The sequence below is a fragment of the Emydura macquarii genome, unplaced genomic scaffold (genome assembly GCF_026122565.2).
Source record: "Emydura macquarii macquarii isolate MOO-44397 ecotype Brisbane River unplaced genomic scaffold, CSIRO-AGI_Emac_v2 contig_2531, whole genome shotgun sequence".
NCBI classification, from domain to species: Eukaryota; Metazoa; Chordata; order Testudines; family Chelidae; genus Emydura; species Emydura macquarii.
In genome coordinates, this window is record NW_027132668.1 from 6,174,677 (window position 1) to 6,191,141 (window position 16,465).

Here is a 16,465-nt window from a genome sequence, read left to right on the forward strand (position 1 = left end):
AGTGCCATCATGAGTAGCACCTTATAAATAAGTGTAATAAGTAATAATGATTTGGGATAGTTTTATGCATTTGCTTTTTAACAGTTTCTGGTCACATCTACATTTTATCCACCTGTGGTTTACATTAGAATTAATGCATTAGACACAATGATTTCTCTGTTCCTGAACACATCAGGTACTGATCCCTTGTTATATAAATGCCTCATAATTTCTGATATGTGGTATAGGATCAAATGTAATTCTTTCCAGAAATGTCTGGAACGCACACATGCCTGTACACTACAAAGCTTTTGCTGCACGTGGTATCCAGTACCTGAATACCTCCCTGTGTGCAGGTCAGATACTTATACTTATGCAAATATTCTACCATGAGAAAAAAAAATCCAAAACAAAATACTCCAATGCACACACTTCTCTCGCTGGGAAGCGGGTGAGAGAACAAATACATGGCAGATGTGTTGTCTCATTGTTTAATGCCCTACTGGAAGGTGCCCAGATACAACGGTGATGAGCGTGGCATAAGAACCAACAGAATAGAATAGAATGTTGTTGTTTAGATACTTTATTTCATAAAGCTGGCATGTTGCTATTGTATCTTATTAGAGAGACAACATCAAAAATAACCAGAAAGGAAAACAGGATCAAACCTTTTTATGAATAAGAACAGCATTTGCACTTACACTATAGAGTTGCTAATATAAAAATGATAAGCTCCTGCTTCTTCAAGGCAAATTGCTTCAGGTAATCAGCAGCTGGGGTCCAGAAGAAATCTCCTGTTCCTGTTGTGATCGAGGTAAGAGAGTTTATACCTGCCTGTGACACATCCAGCATTGGAGACAAAATATCAGACTCAGTCTGTCATTGCTGTTCCACTATGGCAGTGCTTTATATTTTTTCTGTGACTTGTATCTTGGTTAAGATGTGAGCTATTTAAGCAGACTCCTCAGTATTCAACAGTAGCATTTGAGGTTCACTACTTTATTGTGGCATGTTTTTAAAAAATTACCAGTTTCTGTTATTAATTGCAATGATTGGCATTTGAATTGAGTTCACATTGCACCCTTTGATAGTAGCAGATTAGGTTGTTAGATAAAGAGAAGCGTTGTTAGAAGTGCTGTGAGTGCAATATGTAGGCATCTTATTAATTATTTGTATGATGGTAGCAACTGGGAACCCCAGTCAAGTGTTGTCAATACCCCCATTGTGTGAGGCTCTATACAGACAAGTAGCAAAGACTGCCCCTATCCCAGAGAGCTCTCAGTCTATATGTCAGGATGCCACAGGTAGACAGAACAGAAAAACAGGGCCAAGGTGGTAATGACAGAATAAAGCTGCACAATAAAATGAGAAGTCTAACAGAAAGGGATCAGAAAAGCAACGGTATTGGCTCCCCACTGACCTAACCATAGCTGGTGCATTTTGGCCTAGTAATAGTATGAGAAGTTTCACTTCTAGTCCCTCATGCTCAACTCTGACTGTAAGGCTATTGTTCCCCTGCAGGGGCCTGAACCAGAAAGCAGTGTTACTGACTCTGTTTCTTTTTAATTTTTATGTAAAATGAGTGGTAGGAAATCCATTTTTTCAGCTGTCCTTTCTGCCAAAATGGATACACCTGCTACAGATCTTTCAGCAGCTTCTACTAAGCAGCTTCTACTAAGCCTTGTTGACTTTTGCACCTTCTTATTAATTACAATACAAGCAGTGTCATGACATTTGGAAGGAAATGATATGTTGGTCACTGTATCAAACAAGCTAACCCATTCACATATCTGCGTCTCCCTCTCTGACAGACAAGAAACTAGTGGCCACTTATTGTGGAAACCAAATATCAATCTTTTAAAATGATGCTGGGAATCTATCATTCCTTTTAAAAATAAGGGAGGAAACTGGTCCCTCCAACTATTAAAGAATTTAAGCCATTTCAATGTCCTAGAAGTAATTCATAAGCCATTACCTAGGAACATATTAGGATCCAAGGTGTCTGCATCAATATAGAGACTGTAGAATCCTCAATTGCTCTCAGCACAGAGTTTATGCACAATAATTATTGACTATACCTCAGTGCTATGGACAACACCTCTGTCTCTGGGCTGTGCTTTCAGAAGCAGTGAGGCCTGAAATATTCATGGATTCAAAGCACTTTTGATTCCCTAAAATCTCAAAGACTATGTGAAGCTGAGCTTCCTTTTACTCCTAGATGCTGCTTCGCGATGCTAATAAAATATCACCCTGCTTTGTCTTATTTGAAAATAAGTTATTGCTGTGAAAAAGATATTTGGATATTTTGACATATAACACACTAATAACAGTTTTTAGGAACCTGACATTTCAAACTGAGGAGCCTGCACAATTTAGAGTGGATCTAATAGCACTGAAATCATAGAAGATTAGGGTTGGAAGGGACTTCAGGCAGTCATCTAGTCCAACCCCCTGCTCAAAGCAGGACCAACACCAACTAAACCATCCCAGCCAGGACTTTGCCAAGCCGCATCTTAAAAATCTCTAAAGATGGAGATTCCACCACCTCCCTAGGTAACCCATTTCAGTGCTTCACCACCCTCCTAGTGAAAAAGATTTTCCTAATATCCTACCTGGACCTCCCCCACTGCAACTTGAGAGCATTGCTCCTTGTTCTGTCATGTGCCACCACTGAGAACAGCCTAGTTCAGTCCTCTTTGGAACCCCTCCTTTAGGTAGTTGAAGGCTGCTATCAAATCCCCCCCTCACACTTCTCTTCTGCAGACTAAACAAGCCCAGTTCCCTTAGCCTCTCAAGTCATGTGCCTCAGTGTCCTAATAATTTGTGTTGCCCTCCACTGGACACTATCCAATTTGTGCACATCGTTTCTATAGTGGAGGGCCCAAAACTGGACACAATACTCCAGATGTGGCCTCACCAGTGCTGAATAGAGGGAAATAATCACATCCCTTGACCTGCTGGCAATGCTCCTACTAATGCAGCCCAATATGCTATTAGCCTACTTGGCAACAAGCGCACACTGCTGACTCATATCCAGCTTCTTGTCCACTGTAAGCCCCAGGTCCTTTTCTGAAGAACTGCTGCCTAGCCAGTCCTCAGTCTGTAGCTGTATGTGGGATTCTTCCATCCTAAGTGCAGGACTCTGCACTTGTCCTTGTTGAATCTCATCAGATTTCTTTTGGCCCAATCCTCTAATTTGTCTAGTTCACTCTATATCCTATCCCTACCCGCCAGTGTTTCTACCATTTTCCCCAGCTTAGTGACATCCATGCACTTGCTGAGGATGCAATCCACTCTGTCATCCAGATCATTAGTGAAGATGTTGAACAAAGCCAGCCCCAGGACCGACCCCTGGGGCACTCCGCTTGATACCGGCTGCCAACTAAACATTGAGCTATCCGTTGAGCCCAATGATCTGGCCAGCTTTCTATCCACCTTATAGTCCATTCATCCAACCCATAGTTCTTTAACTTGCTGGCAAGAATAATGTGGGAAACTGTAACAAAAACTTTGCTAAAGTCAGGGTATATCACGTCCATGACATCCACAGAGCCAGTCATCTCATCATAGAAGGCAATCAGGTTGGTCAGGCATGACTTGCCCTTGGTGAATCCATGCTGACTGTTCCTGATCACCTTCCTCTCTTCCAAGTGCTTCAAAATGGGATTCCTTGAGGATCTGCTCCACGATTTTTCCAGGGACTGGGCTGAGGCTGACCGGTCTGTAGTTCCCTGGATCCTCCTCCTTCCCTTTTTAAAAGATGAACACTACATTTGCCTTTTTCCAATCACCTAGGACCTCCCCCAATCACCACAAGTTTTCAAAGATAATGGCCAATGGCTCTGCAATCATATAAGCCAACTCCCTCAGCCCTCTTGGATGCATTGCATCTGGCCCCATGGACTTGTGCATGTCCAGCTTTTCTAAATAGTCCTGAACCTGTTCTTTCACCACTGCGGGCTGCTCACCCTCCTCCCCATACTGTGCTGCCCAGTGCAGTAGTCTGGTAGATGACCTTGCCTGTGAAGACCGAAGCAAAAAAAGCATTGAGTGCTTCAGCTTTTTCCACATCATCTGTCACTAGGTTGCCTCCCCCATTGATTAAGGGGTCCACACTTTCCCTGACCTGCTTGTTGCTAACATACCTGTAGAAACCCTTCTTGTTACCCTTCATGTCCCTTGCTAGCTGCAACTCCTAATGCGCTTTGGCCTCCTGATTTCACTACTGCATGCTCAAGCAATATTTTTATTCTCCTCCCTAGTCATCTGTCCAAGCTTCCACTTCTTGTAAGCTTCCATTTTGTGTTTAAGCTCACCAAAGAGTTTTCTGTTAAGCCAAGCTGGTCGCCTAACATATTTGCTATTCTTTCTGCACATCAGGATGGTTTGTTCCTGCACTCTCAATAAAGTTTCTTTAAAATACTGCCAGCTCTCCTGAATTTGACAGACATATTATGCTCATGTGACTCTGGTCAGGTGACGGATTTACCACACTATTTCCCCTAGTGCTAATATGAAAACTTCTAAAGAAACTGTGGGGCAACTGTCATTGTGCCCCTTGTCTTTAATGCTCTGATATCACAATAGCTGTGACTGTCTTGTTGCTAATTCCCAGAAATATGTTGCTAGAATGGTCGCAATGTTTGTTCTCCCAGCTTCTAGGTCACACTCAATGGGAGTGTAATAAAATCTGTAAGTAAAATTTTACTTCTTATTTTGTAATTAAATGAATCTTTTATTAATTGTTTGTGGAATTATTTCACTGTTGTGTATTTATGAGCAATGTCTAGTACATGCAGAGTTTGGTAATTTTGCATTGCTTACACATGGCCTTTTTCTGGGCCTCGGCATTGATTTTGAGAGTATCCACCTCCTTCAGCACCTGAATTTTCTCTACCAGTCTCCCATCTGAGTACAACAGACCAGCCCAATATTGCTTAGCTTGTTAGAGCTGATGAAAGTCCAGCCTGAAGTAGTATGGCTGTCATAACTGTGTTAGCCATGTTGGAATAGATACATTAGAAATATGGGACAAGATGACCCACGTTTCTGCCTTTTACCCACTTTTCTGCTTTCTGTAAAACTACAAGTCTCAGCTTTCTGCCATTTAACAAGATTTCAAAGCAATACTAAATCATTTTTTTGCTTCCAAAATTAAATCCATTTCTTGTAAAAGCCAACAAACAGCGTTAACTTTGTATGTGTAAGGTTAGAGTGTGTCTAACCACAATTTGCATTTTGTTATTGATTCTTTTGTATTAAAATATTCAACAAGTTAGATTGCTATGGCTTTATACAAATGTGGGTATTAATCCCAAAGCTGTCAATGGCCAATAAACCATTTTCTTTCATATAGGAAAGGCTAGAACCAACTAGTCAATAATCTAAATAATTTGGTATTTAAAGAATTAGTTCTATGTTATTTGTTTAACATCAGATTTATTTATAATCTTTTTCTCATTTCAGAATCACTAGTTATCAATAAAAAGTGGTGTCAATATAGAGATGGTAAATTTCTCTGTAGTTCAGATATGTTATTTTCTATTTCTTCAAATGTTTCCCCCCAAAAATCTTATGTTGTACATCAGATTCATTTAAATGCTTTGTAAAATACAATTGGTCTGGCATACCTAACTAAATAATTGATTTAATATTTGTTCTACACTAGAAGTTGTTGAGAAATGTTCCAGATTTCACAATGACTTCTCAATGAATCTGATCATTTGTTGTAGGGATGTATATGTGGATGAGAAAACATGCCCTATGCCTGTTTGAAAATCACATTTAGGATGAAAATATTCTAAAGGGCCATAGACCTAAGGGATTGGCAGTTTTATGATGCTGAATTGTTTTTATAGTGTTATCCCTTCTGACTCTGACTTTAATAATCTGTTTGTGGCAAATTTAAGGCAACTTGGGAAATGGATAAATGCTATTTCCCTTGCCAGGTTGCAGGGTAATGTTATTTATTTATTTATCTGATTTACTAATAATCACAGGGGCCAGGGCCATATCCTGCACTAGCTTCTTAGATGGTGGGCTAGAAAGAATTCTTAGAGTAGAGTCCTACTTCTACTTTAATTAATATAACCTACAAATCCATAATACAAGAGCTAGTGAGTCTGTTGCTATGATGTTCCTCCCCTTCCCCTCCCCCCCCCCCCCCCGCATATAAATGTCAGAATTAGGATTTAAAAACAAAAAACTTGCATTGTTTTATAATGTCCCCATCAAGCCAGCCATTATTTATCTGAATTGATTGTTTTGAACTGCATCAGCAGCAGTGTTACATCCAAGCCCTACCACAGGTAGCAGCAGAGCTGGAACTAGAACCCATTAGTCTAAACTCTTGGATGCAGGCATCAGCCCCTAGAGGCACTGAAACCCTGGGCCCACTGAAATCAATGGAAGTTTTGCTGTTGACATCAGTGATACTGGACTCTTACCTACTGTCTCTTTTGGCTCATTCCACTTTAGCAGGACACAGTTTTGGATAATTTTATCAGGTTATTGAGAAGTTTTCAATTTTCCAGTAAAAAATAAGGCTGATTGTTTTAGCCTTTCCCACTAACTACTGGCACTGAAAGTTGTTATCTAGGCATGTGGTATGTTGTGTATTTTACCAGTTCCCATTCTTTAGATAACCATATCCACTGTACACTATCAGCGGTAACCCTCTGTACCAGACCAGGAAATATGATGAGATAGGACAGGCATCCATCTCTCCACAACTTCCTCCTCTGTTTAAAAAGAAAATGAGAGAGAGAGAAATACCAGTGTAACAAATCAGATGTAGTTTAACCTCTCTCTCCAATTCATTATACTTTTAGTGAACTAATATTTTCTCTTACCTTCTGTTTCTTGCAAATGCAGCATATTTGAAGAACCCTGGTAATAGCTGACATCCTCTCTTTACTTCAATACCCATTTTTCTTTCCTTGCTAATTAGCTTGTTAACTTGGTTCCATTTATTTTTAAAGATCTAATATTTTACCTAATCTGAATATTTAAATATATTTTAAGAGCCTCTCTTTATCATTCTATTCTCTAGAGTCCTGCCTCGGGCCCAGTTCAGCAAAGTACTTAAGCATATGCTTAACTTTAAACACACGCTTAAGTCCCACTGAAGTTAATGCTTAAGTGCTTTGTTGAATTAGCATCTGAATTAGTATAGCTTCTTTCCCTTTCTAAGCTTTACTTTCATTTGAAATGTTCTTATCAGATCTAATTGACAGGGATTTTGTCTGTAGTTTTCCCAACTGCTTTAAAAAACATTGTTTTACTTTTCACCATATATTAACTTAAAGAATTATTTAAAATATCCATAAATCATAACTTTGTATGTTGCAACCCTCATGATATTTGAAAGCCAATGATATTATGAGTAAATCCTACATGCTCCTCAGCATTTAATTTGTCATCAGATTATAATTATAGACCATTGACCAGGTTCAGTGTTCTCCATGAAAAAGTGAATATTTGCCATGAGTTTGCCATGAGATAACACAGAATTAGCTTCTACCTAGAACCAGAAATAACTGCTTACCACTCTGTGTGTGTGTGTAATCTGTTGAAAAATACTAACCTTTTTAGTGATAACCACTGAAGCAAATCATGTAGAAGCCATGCTTTATCAAAACTAGAGACAAATTCAAGATGGAAAGTTTATATCTAAATGTTGATGAATTTCAGATCCAGAGTTCTCATTCAGGCCCTGCTCTACTATACTATTCTCCTTAGTTTAGGTAATTATCAGAATTCCAGTAATTAAAATCTTCCATGATCCAAGTTTGACAATTCCTTCACACCTCTTATATCTGAATTAACAATTTCCCTAGAGGATATAATCCAAGAATCACGTATCATTTTATCCTACACTTCCATCATCAAAAGCTGATTTGGAATAGTAGAAGGAATGCATAGAATCCCAGACTGTAATATAAATTGACTGCAGCAAGGACTGACCAAGGTTAAACGAGCAGTGGAGGTGGTGGTTTACAGCTACTGACCGAAGAAAGTGCTCCCTGGTTGTTCCTGACCTCCTAGATGGAGAGCATTGAAACCAGTTTTTTTTTAATTAAGACTTTTTCCCTCTGGCTTTCTTATCTATTGATGTAGTTAGTGTTATGTGAAAAAATCTAATTTAATTGGCTGGAGCCAGTTTTTCTATCAACTGCAATAAAGTTTCCTCATTTATTTAATGAGACTGGGTTGGTAGGAAATTCAGTACTGGAAGCTTTAGATAGAGAAAGCTCAAATGAAACTTTCTGTTTATTAGGATGGATGCAGAAAAAAAGAATTGAGTTAGTATGGTAAATATATATTCTCTATATATAAAATACCTTGGTCTCAGTGTTTATTTAGACCATAATCTGATTATTACCTTGTAAACAGGAAAAACCCTTCAGTTATCTAAATAGCTATATCCTAGGCTCAGAAAAACCTCTGAGACTGAAAGAAGAGCTGTTTATAAACCCAAGATGAGGTTGTTATTGAGGTGTCAAGAGGCACCCTCAACTTATTGTGAAGCTGAAAATTCCAGTGATTAAATATCTGGAGATGTTATTTTAGATAATTACATATTTTAACTCAGGCACATTCCCCACCATGATTTATTTATGTACATGGGGGAAGCAATGCATGTCCCCACATCTGCCTCCCTGCATGTGGGGGTCCAGGGCCACAATGCAGTCACACATCTTGCAAATGTGTTGCCAGGGGACTGATCTCCACCGACACCCCTCCATGCACAAATATAGGAGCACAAACTCATTACTGGGTTTTGGCACTGAAGTCGAGAATTATGACTCCGAATACACACATTGAATGCAGATCTGCTTCACTTTTACAGTTGCTTTTTTTTTTTTTAATTAACCACAGCCACACTCGAATTTATTTGTGAGGGCTAATTTTACTCATTTTATTAAGAATTAACCCTTTTCAAATTAACGCTGTACACATGTAGACTCTGAACATATAATCAAAAACCAAAACACACATTAGTTGGTATTTAAAGATGTTGACAGCAGCCAACAGGCAGGTATTGACAGTAATAGGGGACATCAACATGACAGATCCAGGAAGCTGACACTGTCAAACATAATTCATAGTCAAATGAAAATTTGACCATTAGACCAAGGAAGCTAAATACTTTCAAAGCTTGTTATAGTGGATTACAGATCTCCGACAAAACAGTATTACCCAGGAATGTGCATTCCCTCCCATTGCTGGAGAAAGGAAACCTAACATTGTTCTGCAAAGGCAAGAGGAAAATACATTTTTCCTAATTCAAATATTTTTATTCTAGAAAGGCCTTAGATATGTCCTCCAGAAACTTGTCTTTTTCCCCAAAAACTTACTGGGTTCTGTAACTAATCTGCATAGACATTTCTATAATATTTTATGTTCATTAATTAATGCTTAGCTGAATTACAGTGCAAATGCTGTAGAAAGAACTGCCTAGGACTGCTATAAATATTAAATTAATTCCCATTGAATGATGGCTGCTATTACATCAAATTTTAAATGAATTAATAATAATTGGATACTTAAAATAAATCATTACTGGGATTTCATTTTGGAAGGCGGAACTGCTAAAGAACACAGCATTTCTGTACTGCTAAAACCAAAGGAAGAAGCTGTCCACTCTTAAAGAAATGTGCCGCCTGGAAAACATTAATTAATTCTCACGGCACCCATGTGAGGTAGGTAGATTTTACTTTTTTCCCTTTTACTGATAGGGAAGCAGGCACAGAGACATTTACAGTGAACTGCCAAGCACAGAAGGTTCAAAACAGTTCTGTCTGATTTTTAAATTAGAAATGTCAAGAATATCAAATCCTTATAGCTTTCATTCTGTAGGAGAGCAACATCTTTGGAGGACCCGGAAGGTAACAGGAGGCTGAGAGCAGATATGCAGCATTCACAGGACCTAGTAAAATTCAACATTTTCTCCCATTTAAAAGTCTTATTTGGAATCGTCCAAAACCGTAAAATCAATATTGTAATGTAACCATTCTACCAATGGGGCAGGGCTGCTCCACTGTTCACCTTTAAGTGTCTTGTGCAAGGCCATATAGTGAGTCAATGGTAGAAATGTGATTAGGCGTTTCAAGTTCCCGGTTACCAGTCCTATGATCGGTCCATTAATCCATGTTGTCTCTTAATTTCACCAAACCCAGAGTTTAGTCTCAAAAGACTATATAAATGCTTATCAGGCTAGAAAAAAGCTTTTTTTAAAGTCACTTCTATGTGATTCTACTACTGTGTTACCACTCGTAAGGATGCATCACTATTTTTATTCCACCTCCTTATCATTGGGTTTTGTATAGTTTGGCTGTAGAAATTCATGCCACGCTTTGCAGGGATGAGGTTTTTCTTGTAAACAAAATTTGAAAACACCAATCTTGATCACTTTTTAATTTACAGAAGGGCATAAATATATATATTTCCATTCTGTGCTCTGTGACTTTAAAGATAGCTTTAGTAGTAAAATAAATTTGGGAGATGAAGTTATTTAAATTAGAAAAGCTGCTACCACATGGGAATATTAATTGCTGTTCATATACTTATTCAGCACGTGTAAATCTTCCAGCTAAAGGCTCCCAAGTGCTCAGTGATGCACTGTAACTGTTCCTTTGGAGCCATTGAGTAGATATTGTACTGTGTGACTGACCTTAAGACACCTTTAAATGTACATTGACATGGGATGCTAGTGTCATTGAAGTATATTGTCTCAGTGATCTATAGAGAAGGGGAAGGTATCCAACTTCAAGAAGGATCCCTAAACTTAATATTATGAGGAGGGCAATTTCTTATAATGATAGGTTTAGACAAACAAAGTGATTTTCTGGTATTTTTAATGAGTTACAGTATTATGCAACTGCCAGATGTTCCCTTGGTGGGTCTTTCGCTTGATCATAGAGAAGGTGTTTGGTGGGGAATTGTTTTTTTAATTTTCTGATATTTCCAAGTGAATTACTTTCATATTTTTTATCTAAGCCTGTGTGATGCTGAGCTCCCTCAATCTCCATTTATTTTACTGAATTCAGCAGCACTTTGACATGACTGGGCCCTTAATTTATAGAGTGAATCATATAATACAGATGCACCTTACCACAATGTTTGATCTGACGCTCCTCAAGGTTCGGAGGTGTTTGGATCTTGGGGTTGAGTTCAGACCCTTCACTCACAAAATCTGTAGCCAGTGTCTCAGAGGTACCATGTAAGAGCTACACTTTGCATTGTTGCTTTTGCTCTCCTATGTTGTGATACATTGGCATATATCTGTGAATCTCTTACCGTTCTGCCATTGCAGAAGAGAGCGCATCAGAGATCTTCAGGAGCAGAGACATTAGATACTATGGGCGAGTTATAGTAAATTCAATCTGTATACTAAATGTTTATATTGATTTAATTGTATTCCCCCTTCCCATTCATTAACGCTTCTTTGACAAATGAATTCAGTAATCAGCATGTAAAAGAGCATCATTTTAAATCTTGCACAAGACATCATGTCTACAGAGAATAATAAAACACTGTCTAGTTTGTCCAAATAGTTTTCATACTGGAAGGTAGATAGAAGTCTCTGTTCCACATGTGCTGCAATTTCCCTATGCTTTTTTTCTCTCCAGGGATCCTATTATAGAACAAATGACCAAATACAGCTAAACTTCATGCCTCTGAATGTCTGAATCTAATCTTAGGTAATGGTTTGAACTTTGTATACCATAACAAAGACATGACTAGACTCCTTGCAATAGCTTTTTGTATGGTTAAAAAAACCAGAAAATGACTATTAGTGCACAGCATTATGGAGGCACTGGTTGCAAGGATAGTTAAGGTTGTACCCAGTGTTCCAATATATGGCTTATTTTGACATGCACTGCCCTCCCCCACAACGTTTTTTAGCTGAAGGAGCTAATGTTCTGAATTTGCATGTGCGTAAGATAAGTGTGTAGTAGACATTTTTCCAGATGATTTTCAGAAGTGTGTGATTTCAGATCAAGTGTGTTTCTATGGCAAGGACTCAGGAAATGTATGTTTTTCACAAATTAAAAATGCCATTATGATCATTTCAGCCACCTATATCAGGATAATGGTTTAAAAACTGAAATTTCATAAATGATCTGTATTTTAACTCACTGTTGTGAATTCTGTAACTTCCAGTGTGGAAGTTGTGTATGTATGAGACCTAAAAAGTAATACCATTAATGGCCAGTATTCACTGTTATAAGCCAAGGCCTGAACTCCTTACTCAGGGGCCTCATGCTCCCAGGGTGGGTGAGTCACCAGCTGGGGTAAGTTCTGACTCACGGTTTTCCAGGAATTCTTCCATTAGGGGCAGGGTTTGTCCTGCCAGAAAAAGAGGACAGGGATGCAGTCCCAAAACTCAAGGCTTTTCAGAAGCATGAGCCATGGACATGGAAGCCCTGTGTCTCTGCATTGTTACCTTGTGCTTGCCTCATGGCTCCTGTAGGAACTTCTAGGGACTGCCCATGAGTTTGCGGAGTGGTGTTCTAGATGTGCCAGGTGCTACGTTTCGCTTTGCCCTGGGGCATGGGAACAAGTATTCAGCCACAGTCCCATCCTCTCTGCATTTGCAAATCTGGATCCCTCTGGTGCTCTTGTGGAGGGGCTTTCTCTGGGTCTGGAGGGAGCAGGAAGCATGCTGCAGCATCAGCTCTTCTTCCTCTCTCGCTTCCATGGCTTGGACCAGCAAGTTTAAACTCCCTTCTGCTCATGGAAGCGGGGGGGAGCCTGAGAGCCGCAGATCTGACTCAGTCCCTATTGATGGAAAATTCTTATTGAAGCCAATGGGAGATTTACCTGAGTATTGACTAGGAGGGTGTAGCCCAATAAGCATACTACTTTTTCATAAAAGAAGCTCTGCATTTATTCACATTCATTGTTTCTTCATAGATGAAATATAATGGGATTCTCTGACACGGAGCTTTTTTTTTTTTTTTTTTTTTTGCTACCAAATTTCAAACAATTAAAAAAATCTGTGTTTCCGTTATGTTCCAACACATGGCAAGTTTCATAGTATAGAAGTTCACCGTTGGTGAAATTCAGCACATCCCCTACCGGCTTTATGCAGAGGACTAAGGAAGGTCTAGGGAGATAGACTGCATCCTCTGACAGAGAGATGCTGGCTATCTGTTGGAATCAGCCTATGGGAGCATTCCTGACCTTTGGATCTCCTTTAATAGCAAATCTATGGCCTGTCCCAACACTGCCCTCTTGTGTTGTCTCTTCAGTCCAGCAAAGGTTCCTCCTGCCTCCTTCACCTGTGCTTCCCTTCTCTCCTTCTGTATGCAGTAGGATTAGGAGCCTTTGCAGCACGGAGGCTTTTGCACAGACTTTCCACAAAAAGGTTAATTTTGACCTTTGAACAGGTCCCACCGTGGCAAATCAAGGTGTAGCTATGAAAAGGGTTGTCTTTTCAAAGGTTCCATTAAAGGGTCCGGCAAGTCACTGCTTTGCAAGAATGTGTATTAGTCTGTGTTCAGATGTCAGAAAGACTCTGGACTACTATGTTTGGAAGGTGATTTCAATAGAATCCTTCTTTAGGTAGAAGGGAAAACTAGAGGGACCATCAGCACTGAGGGCTGGAGCTTGCAGTTTCTTCCACCGCATCCCATGGCTTTTAAGCCATATGGGAGATGGGCGATGAAGATGGCCTGGCAAAAAGATACAACACTGAGTGAAGAGAATTAGCATGATTGAATAACTGGCAATCAGTATGGGTAGAAATTAGAACTTGGTCAGTAATTTACTGATGTCGAAATATTGTGAATGCACAGCTGGTTTGCTATCTGCCATGAATAAATACAAAAGAATTTTCTCCTTCTCGCTCTTTGAATACAAGCTTTGTTGGCAGGTTGATTATTTTATTTTTCTGGTGGAGATGTTTGTACCTTTAAATTCCTGGTGTCACATTGAAACTGCTGCATTTCCTTAAGCTATTTAATTATCCATTAGCACAATGCCACGTTTGGATCCATTCCCTGCTTAGCCTGCCGACCAAGCAAGGCAATTTTGGTACTGTGGTAGGATCTTTGTTAGCAAAGGAGCAAATTTCCCTGGTTTCCCCTCCATAAAGACACATTTACAGATAGATTTTATGCTATGGAACTGTGAGATTTTTCTTCGATGTGAACCAAATAAAACGGTGTTCTTTATTTACAGTCCTTTATAACAATCTGGGAGCTGCTCGTTCACATGCTTCGTGTTGCTTTCCTTTCAGAAAGAGAAGAAGAGCGGATTATTGAAACTTCTAGCAGGCGCGTCAACAAAAAAGAAATCGCGCTCCCCTCCATCTGTGTCTCCAACGCCGGACCCCCAGGGAGCAGTGGAAGGAGCTCTGCAGGGTGCAATGGGACCTGAACTCTCCTCACTCTCCAGCCATGGCAGGGCAGGTTCATGCCCAATTGAAAGTGAAATGCAAGGAGCTATGGGGATGGAGCCATTGCACAGGAAAACAGGCTCCTTGGATTTGAATTTTTCCATTCCTTCTCCTGTCAGGCAGCCACCTTCTTCGATGGCAGCCATCCGTCCAGAGCCCAAGCCTTTGCCCCGGGAAAGGTATGCTGTAAACCAAAAGAGTTTACCTCTGCCTATCAGCTAAGGCTGCTCATAATTTCCACCTGCCCCATCATTTGCAAGTAAAGGAGTGTTTGTGGGGAAGAGCAAAGTGGTGCTTGCAGGAGGACCATTGCAGTTTTGCCACTATTTTTTTTTGAAGCCATCTGAGGCTATAGATTGTCCAGCTAGTTATTAGAATTAGAAAATTCAGGGCCCTCTGCTTATTGAAAACCAGCCAAAATACAAGTCAGGTAGCTATGATGCTCACCGTTAAAAAGTCAGTATTTGCCAACAGATACAATATTGTCAACACATGGTTATTTCCTATTCTAAGTATAGGAAAAGCTGTGGTGTATCACACCACTGTATGTGGAAGCTGTTGGCAAATGCCACTTTTAAGTGGTGATTACGGGATATTAATAATCACAATGGAACGTCGTGATAATGTCATGTGATACACTGGGTAGCCCTCAAGGTGTGTTTGCTCAATATATCTGGCCAATTAAGCAGTAGCAAACAAGGGTCTTTTTAAAAGTCATGGTCACTTAAGTCATTATCAGGTTTTGCTGTTCTGAAGTACTTTTATTCCAGAGGTAGCTGATAACTAGCAGAGGGAATAAGACTAGGGCTACGGCTACACTGATGGCGGCAACTGCCGCCGTCAGATTGATTTCTCTGGATCGACTGAGCAGTCAGTGAAGACCCGCTCAGTCAATCCAGAAATCAACGTACTAAAACCACCTTCACAAGTGGCGTAGCGCTGCGTCGATGGGAACGCGGTTCCCGTCGACGCAGTGCAGTGAAGACGGTGTGAAGAAGAGGAGCAGAGAAGTAAACGGGAGTCATGCAAGTTTTTTGCGTAGCTTGTGTAATTCACGTCGACTGCCGCCGAATCCCGGAAGTAAGTGTAGACAGGGTCTAGGATTCTAGTGTTTGCAGTCTGCTCCGCTCTTTGGTATCCATAAAGCTGCTGATTTTGCAAACCCAGAGAGAGGGGACAAGGTGGCAACACTAAAAAAGAAAGACAGAGAAGAAAAGAGAGAACAGAGTAAATGTAGAGAAATGCAGAGATATCAGGCCTTGTCTGTTTTCAAAGTTACATGGGTTTAAGGTTAAATCAGTTTAAAAACTGGCTTAGTTGAAAGGTGCAAAACCAAAGCTTGTGTGGACGCTTAATTTGATCTATACCTGACATCAATTTAGCTCAACTCAATAATGAAAGCTAAACTGATATAAATCAGATTTTGTACCAGTTTAACTAAATCTGTTAAAAACTGCACCTTGTACTTAGCTATAACTTTGACATAGACAAGGCCTCCGAAACAAATATGAGAGAAGCAAGAAAGGCCTCCCCTGGCATCTCTTGCGCTGGTTGTTGTGGTACTGCTGCGAAAGCACCACTTCAGTGATGCAGAGAATTCCAAAGAGTGTGGCTTGAGATGCAAGTGCAAATCCCTTGTTTTCCCAGTCTGACACTGCACCTAGAGATGGCCCAGACAATGAAGCAGGTGACTAATGATACTTGTATTGACTGCAGTAATGTGGAGTAGCAGGCGACTGAGAGGGACATCAGATGAGTTCTGTATGATCAGTGTTGTTATGACTAAGAACAAATGGATCTATAGAGACAGGTTACTAAAAATGTTACAGATATTACTAATTGCAATATGCAGTGGTAAAGAAAGTATTCTAATTTTAAGCATTTTGATTTCCTGAATCTAAAGTCTGAAAATAAGCTATAATTGAAATAACCTTAATTATACAGAGCAGTCAAGATTCTCTAATTGATTTATGAATTAACTTCCATATCACTAGTATATCTGCATTCCTTAACTGATCATATGGTTCTTTAAGCCTATAATGGGGAATATTAATTACCATCACATGCTAGGAAGTATAA

General features: G+C 39.7%; 1 protein-coding gene across 1 annotated transcript in view; it reads left to right on the forward strand.

The window, feature by feature from the left end:
* Positions 1-16,465, forward strand: part of SH3RF3 (SH3 domain containing ring finger 3) — a 121,801-nt gene that overhangs the window by 92,118 nt on the left and 13,218 nt on the right. Inside the window, exon 9 of the mRNA XM_067563548.1 lies at positions 14,228-14,565. Within this exon, the coding sequence (XP_067419649.1) occupies positions 14,228-14,565 (338 nt within the window). The remainder of the gene's footprint in view (positions 1-14,227; positions 14,566-16,465) is intronic.